General features: G+C 37.6%; 1 protein-coding gene across 1 annotated transcript in view; it reads left to right on the top strand.

The window, feature by feature from the left end:
- Positions 1-657: 657 nt before the first annotated feature.
- NUP43 (nucleoporin 43kDa) overlaps positions 658-7,478 on the top strand; it is a gene marked incomplete at its 5' end in the record, with an annotated part of 7,284 nt that continues 463 nt past the window's right edge. The window contains 4 exons of the mRNA XM_008949669.1: positions 658-835; positions 3,772-3,907; positions 4,940-5,091; positions 6,051-6,173. Coding sequence (XP_008947917.1) covers positions 658-835; positions 3,772-3,907; positions 4,940-5,091; positions 6,051-6,173 — 589 coding nt within the window. The remainder of the gene's footprint in view (positions 836-3,771; positions 3,908-4,939; positions 5,092-6,050; positions 6,174-7,478) is intronic.

Raw genomic sequence — 7,478 nt, 5'->3', positions numbered from 1 at the left:
AGGTCGCTGCGTTGCTGGTACGCAACAGCCATCCACTGAAAATGTACTTGAAAAGTTTAGATTGTTTTGGGGGGAACTGGGTATTAATGGACTTGTACCTGCCTTGTTAGAGTTCTTGCATTCTTGAACTGAATTTCTTCTCTGGAGTGTCATGTGAGGAAAGATGCACAAACTCTGTAGTCTTTTGCCTTGATTATAAATCACTGAAAATAAAGGCGTCATTGCTTTTTTATATTCACAATGACACAATAAAGTCTAATATCTGTTAATAGTTTGATGTGGTACCTAAAATAAACCAGATTCCTTGCCATCAGAACCTAAATCTGACCTTGTATTTTATTAAGGCCTCAGTTCTTTTCCCTTGGCCTCAGGGAAGACTGAAGAGATAAATCTAGTGATAGACATTTCACAGTTCGTAAATAGATTGTGTTCTTTCTGATCTCTAACTCTGGCAAAATAAAGGTGGTTCAGAGAAGTAATCTGTGTTGCATTGAAGAGTTGTGTGCTCAAGAACTGAGGAAAATTTAGACCTGATTCTGATCTGTACAGGAGTTTCTCATTCCTGGAGCTTGTTTCTGATTTTGTGAATATTCCAGAAGCTTTGGTCTACTGGGATCATTATTTAACAGCAGGATTTCATGTCTGGTTACTACTTAGACTTTATCTGCCAGCCAGCGGTGGGAGAAAGCCCATTACCATGTGGATCAAGTCTCATCTTGTGGTGGAGCGGCATGTACCGGAGTCATCTGCAACAACCCAGAAATTGTCACTGTTGGAGAAGATGGTAGAATAAATCTCTTCAGAGCTGACCAAAAGGATGCAGTAAGAACTATAGGTATGTCAGATGACTCCGTTCAAATCAGTTTATTTTGAAGTGGTTGGTTTGGGTTTTTTTAGCTTCTTGAATGATAACAACAAAAACAAGGTCAGTTGAGAATTGAATTAAATATTCAAAGTTGAATGTGTTTGCTCCAGACCTGACATGTATGTCAGATGTATTTCTATATTGTTTCAGGTACTTAGAAGGTAATGTTTTAACTGGTGGAGAATTTTCGAGCCTAATGTTCTCTGTGGGCTTCTGTTTCATTTAGAATTGTTAAATGCTAAATGTTAGGTTTCAAGAAGCATTGTGTCCCAAGTTCTTCATAATTAAGAGGTCAGTGAAATGGTCATTTCCATTCATTATTTCTACTAAGATTAACCCTCATGGGGTCCATATACAAAAACATGTTTCTTTTGAGTCTGAAGGAACAAGAACCATAAACCACTGTTTGTATCCTGTTCTTCTGCCAGGTGTGGCTTACAGTGATCATTTCTCCCACAGTGGAAAAGCTCCGTATTTCCTAGAGTAATAGATTATGTGATAGAGCAAGATGTTTTTTGAAAAGTGTCAAAACTTGGGTATTCCAAACTCTTCTATCCTGCTAGTCTTATGAAAACGGAATACAAGTTTGTAGCATCTCGTGGAAATGAAACTTGGAAGTGGAAATAATTTAAAGGACAGTGACACCCTGTTTGATAGTGGCATTATTAAACTAGGACTTTCTCCCTGAAACTTCAGATTGACAGAGCAACCCTGCTTCTCAAGCAAAATCCTTCCTCCAGCAGATGAAGGAATTTACACAGTGATAAGCCAGTTAAGGAAGGAAGAGCTTTGGGATTTTCAGGAAGGTACTTGTGTGTGCATGGCTGTATATACACACACAAGATAAATCCTATTAATTGCATACAGCCCTTTACTGAAGCTTCTTGACAGTTTCTGTACGAAACTTTTCTATGCTTTTTTTTTTTTTTTTAAAAAGAAAGTAGCAAACTTGGGGCAGATTTTATTAGTGCATGCACACAAAACCACATTAACTTCCTCTTTGAGGGGTGAGAACATTAGTTTTAAAGAATTGTTTTATTTTTAATTTTTGGTTACATATGGATACTAACACAGAGTGTTCTAGTACCAGTTTAATAGAGTAGAATGTTTTGCTGATTCCCAGGAAGCAGATGTCCCTAAAGCCCCCTCTGTTTTTTTTCTGGGCAATTGCTAGGATGCTTAGATACAGATGTAGTAACATGCAGAGTGCATGTTGTTGGTTTTCTTGGCGCTCACGTAATAGTACTGGTTTAAGTGCTTGTTGCTTTGTAGTGGTAGCATCAGCCAGCGTTGCGCTGCAGTAAGACTCTGCATTGAGATTTGCTGACACAAGCATTTAAGAAATCACATGTGAACTAATTGAGAAACGTCCTTTTGGAATTGGGAAGTATTAAAATAGGAGTGTTCCATAAATAACTCAGTCATACCTATGACCTGGTAAGTGAAATTTACCTGGATTTATGTGGAAGGCACTAGCACAAACTCACTGAATAGACATGTTTTACAGTAGAAGATGGAGAGGGAAGAGAAAATATCTTGGAAGGTGCTTTCGGGTTCTTCAGGGTGGAGTTCTACATTGTAAGCAGTCCTTTGTACTGGTTCCCAATTCAGTGACATATTGACATTTCTCAAGCACTGAGCTGAACCCTCAGTGTGTTTTGACTTGAAGATAGAAGAACTCTTGTGTCATGAAATATTTGTAAAGGAGTACCTTGCTATTTTTGTATTGTTTAATGGATTTAAGAGTATAATCCAAATCTTTGATTTTGATCAAATCTTTGAAGTTGATATGTTTGTAGTCAATTGTGGTAGAAAAAAATCTCCACAGTTAGAGATGATGTAAAAATATTTGGGAGTCATAAAGATATATCATTGCTAAATGACTTGCTGTTATTCTCCTGCAAAAATTTTAAACCCTTTAGAACGTCAGTGTTCAGTAATCTAACATTTCTTTTAAAAGGTGATTTTAGTGTTTTTTTTCCTTCCTCTTGGCTTTCATTTAAATAGCAGGCAGAAAAGAAAACTCATTCAGGTATCTGTAACCAGGCATCAATGTAACTTGTCTCTCTCAGTATCAGAAGAGGTTTCCACCTTATGCAGCACAAAATTCACCTGTATTTGCAATATGGGTTTACACAAAGTATTTTAAAATACTTGAGGTAAAAGTAGATGTAACAATGTTACCCAATCATGTTCAGAATGAAAAGTTTATATATAATAACAGAATGAAAATATAAGAAAATGGCATCTCTGCGTTCTCTCCTAAAGCATCAAAAGTTTCCCCTTAATGCTGTGAAGTGTTTGACGCTGTAAATTATTGTGACCAAAAGAAGCATTGGAGAAAGGGACCTGCAAAAAGCTTTGCCATTTAGTTATTAAGCTTAACAAGTGCTTGACAGATCTTGGAAAAGCTCTAAAGAAAGTGAGTTAAGTGCTTCTGTATACAACTGCTTAATGTTCTCAGCTAGAGGAGTTCTTTCTTCTGTTCAGAACTGCACTGTGGAAAGCTCCATAGCTTGTCTTCTGTCAGTAGATACAGAGCATGTAAAGAGAGCTTCTGAAAACTGTGGACTTGCTAAATTCATTCATCTTAGGAACTATAGCGAGAAATCTTAGGGATCAGCAAGTAGCTCTGTGAGCAGGGAGGCTAATTGAATACAGCTTCCTAGAGATTTGTCTCAGGAGTGTTTGATATAGGAAGCAAGAGTTCCTTTGTCAGGGGTACCCTTCAATGATTCAACATTCACGTGACACTGGCCTGTCTCTGCTCCTGAAAATGCAGAGAGTTGGAACCATGTTTAGAGAGGTGTGTTCTGTTTTCTGAAAATTTGTGTTATTTTGTTGTCATTAAATGGAGACTAGCATTCCACAGGTTTCCCTGAATGCTTTCCTCATCTCTCTGGCAGACAATGCAGACAGCAGTACGCTCCATGCAGTGACTTTTCTTCGCACAACTGAGATCTTGACAGTAAATTCAATTGGACAGTTAAAAATATGGGACCTCAGACAGCAAAGAAATGAACCATCTCAAATATTTTCTTTGTAAGACCTTTTTTACTTTTTAAGTATTTACTGAGAAGTATGTGCTTCTTTATATAAACTGATGTAAATCTTTCTTGATGCCTTCTTGACAGTGGGATTGATTTTTTTTTTAAGCTTTTTAACTTCTTTGGTCTTTAAATAATAAAAAGCAGATTCTGCTTAATGGCTGAATTACTACTGTTGCTGAGCAGTGTATTTAGATGGTCTGTTTTACGCTTTAACTCTTGAAGGATTATTGCACTTTTGTATTGGGTATTTCTTAAGGAAAACCAACCAAGGAAACAAACAAAACAAACCAAACAAACAAACAAAACCAACAACAACAAAAAAACCAAACAGACAAAAACAAACAAACAAACAAAAAAAAAAAAACAAACCCAAAAAAAAAAAAACCAAAAACAAAAAACCAGAACAGTCCTCAATCCAAAACTCACTCTCTTTCTCTAATTAAATACACTTTATATCTGGTTTTCTCCACAGGCCTGATATAAAGTTTTTGGCATTTGAAATGTCTTTGCATGATAACTTTGTGCCTTACAAGGTATTCTGAGAGAACAAACTGAACTAAATTCAAGTGCTGTTGCTGTGGAATAGTTCCCATTAACAGGCTGTGGTTTAGCTACGTGGTTCTGTTAGTGCCCAGTCTCCCTCTGTAACTCTCGCTGTATGTTGAAACCATGCTTATAACATGAATTTCAGAATAACCTTCATATTATTGTAAGTGTACTTAGAGCATTATCTGTATGCAGGTTTTTCTCACTGCTGTGAAGCTCTCAGATACTGTGTAGATGTCTGTATGCCACGGGGCACAGAACCTGATGCTCCTCCAGTTGTAGCTTCATGTCAATGCCATACCTCTAATTTCCAGTGGATGTCATGTGGCTTCAGCCTGCAGTGACCAGACACGACAGGCACTGGAGCTGCAGTCGATATCATTACCTTGTTCCTCAGTGCTTCGAGGGATTAAGGAGGAGAAAAGACAGGCTGAATAAAGAATTCATGTTTGGGTGTTTTTTTTCTTCTCCCTTGCAGGACAGGTGACAGAGTTCCACTGCACTGTGTGGACAGGCATCCCAATCAGCAGCACATTGTCGCCACGGGGGGCCAGGATGGGGTGCTGAGTATATGGGACATCAGGCAGGGTCCTATGCCAGTGTCCCTGCTAAATGCTCACACAGCAGAAAGTAAGTATCTGAAATGGAGGGGGGTGAAGGAGGTGGCATTTTAGAAAAGCTGTAATTTCTGTAAAAAAGGTAGGTGTTGAAGCTGCAATAGAAAACAATCACTTAGTTGCTACGTAGTGTGTTTTCATCCAGTTGGCTTCAGTTTGTTCCTTCTCTGTATAGGAGACTGTTCTTTGCTAAAAGCCAACTATCTAAACTAAAGCTAGACTTAGTAAGCAGCTCTTTGATGAGTCACTAGCTGTGTTTAATCACAATGGCCTGTGTGTCTAGAAGGGTATGTCTCTAAATAGTCGCAGAAATGGACGCTGGGTTATGTGGGTATAGTCAAGGAAGATGCAGTTACTAACAAACTTGAACATATACGGAAGGAGGGGAAACTGGAGGTACTACAGATCCATTTGGTGCCTCTACAATGCTGAAACAGCTCACTTCCCTGGTAAACTCAAAGGAATAAGATAGCAATTAATTTTGTGCTGAAAATTTGACTTGATGCCACAATTATATTAAGGGAGTAAGAATATTTCTTGAGATGTTAAGTTTTACTGACTTCAATTTCTCTTCCACAGTTGTGGTATTTAGACACAAAATAATAATGTGTGCTGGGAAGGAATGCATGCTGTGTGCAGATTTAAGCTCAACAGTAGGGAAGATGGCATGAGAAAGTATTCAGAATGCCTGAATTAGAGATAAGATTTCAACCTTTAACAATTTTCGTGGTACTGAAAATGCAACAAAACAGGCTCTTTTTTCTTTCTCTCCCAGGGGAGGGAAAACTGCAGTAAATAGTTAACTAAGGATGGGGTTTTGGGTCTCCCACCCACACACTTCAGAAAGGAAGTTTTTGGTGGAGTTCTTTTAAGTGCATGTCCACATGGTACTACTAGCCAAAGCATACTGAGTGAAGTACTTGATACTTGTTCTGAAGTGCTTTTGTTTGACTTTTGGTTTGATGCTGCCAGTGTGGGAAGTTCACTTCCATCCCTCCAAACCCGATCACTTATTTACGTGTTCTGAAGATGGATCTCTTTGGCACTGGGATAATTCCACAGATGTATCTGAAAAACCATCTTTTCTTCATCAAGGTAAGGATGTTTTGAAGTCAGTCTGTGCTGAATTTATCAGTTAGCAACATAATTAACATCGACGTTCTCACATGACCCAATTAATAACACAAACCTAATATAAACAGTTAAAAGCTGCTTTCTTAGAAAGAAAGCCCCGATAGGTTCAGGAAAACCACTTAGAAGGCAAACAGTTGTGTGAGGTTTTTATGGTCTAATTTTTTGTTGTTGTTGTTGTTCGTTTGTTTGGTTTTGGTTTTTTGTTTTTTAAATCTGTTGTACTCTGTCCAATGTGAAAGGGCACATATAGGGTTTCAGAGACAGTGTTCACCTAACAATCATCTGTATATAGAAAAGACACGAGTGCAGCCTAAATATGTTACTGTCTGAGTCTCTCAGGGAGATACCAATTATTTTTGTATTACAACATTCTGTATATGTTAATATGGTAGTGGAATTATGTATTTATTTTTCAAGGTCATAATTGGAACTTTCAATGAATGAAACTGGATCCCTTTGTATTGCAGCAGGATTTTAATTAAAGTTAGGATACTGATTTCCTATCATCATTTTCACATTCTAGTTACAAAGACTGCCTAATTGCTTGCCACTTCAGACTGAAAGCAGTGGGGAGACTTTCAGCTGTCATCTTCTGACTCTGGCCTGAAAATTACCATTCAAAACTCAGTTCTTTAATAGGGAAACAATAGGATAACTGATTCAAATTGCATGTTTTCAGGTATATTAAATATAAACACTTTAGCACCACTTCATCTACTTGATAATTTTATGCTGAATGATAGTTCTCAAACCGTGAGACCAGTTTGCGTGTAAAATGTTACATAGAAAAAAATCTTAAATCCAGGTGTATCACTTGCTGCAGAATAAGGAGAGAGAAGGGGCAGCATGGATTTAGTGCTATCAAAGCAAAGCTGGTGCTCCAAATATAGCAAGACACTGTGTGAATAGACTTTTATTCTTAGGTCTGTCCTAGTTTTAGTCTCTGCCTAGGAAAACTTGTAGCTACTTAGGCTGTTTGTTCAGCAAAGTGAGTTCATAGATGTTCTGACCTGTTTGTCTTAACTGAAGACAAAGCTAGTAGCAGGTTTCTGTAATCACTGCAAGTACATTGTGTTGTTTTTTTTTTTCTTAAATCTATTTTTTCTTTCATTTCCTGAAGAGAAGACAACATCAGTTAACTAGCCTGAAAACTCACTTAAATACAAAACGATATATTATGTTTGTCCTATACCTATTGTGTTTCCCCAAATTCTAAGAATAATATAAACTAAATTGGAACTTACTTCCCTTTCTTCTCTCTTTCCA

Source organism: Merops nubicus, unplaced genomic scaffold (assembly GCF_000691845.1).
Source record: "Merops nubicus isolate BGI_N331 unplaced genomic scaffold, ASM69184v1 scaffold38771, whole genome shotgun sequence".
Lineage (NCBI taxonomy): Eukaryota > Metazoa > Chordata > Aves > Coraciiformes > Meropidae > Merops > Merops nubicus.
Note: the sequence above shows the minus strand (reverse complement) of the source record. Positions and strands in the feature narration are given on the sequence as shown.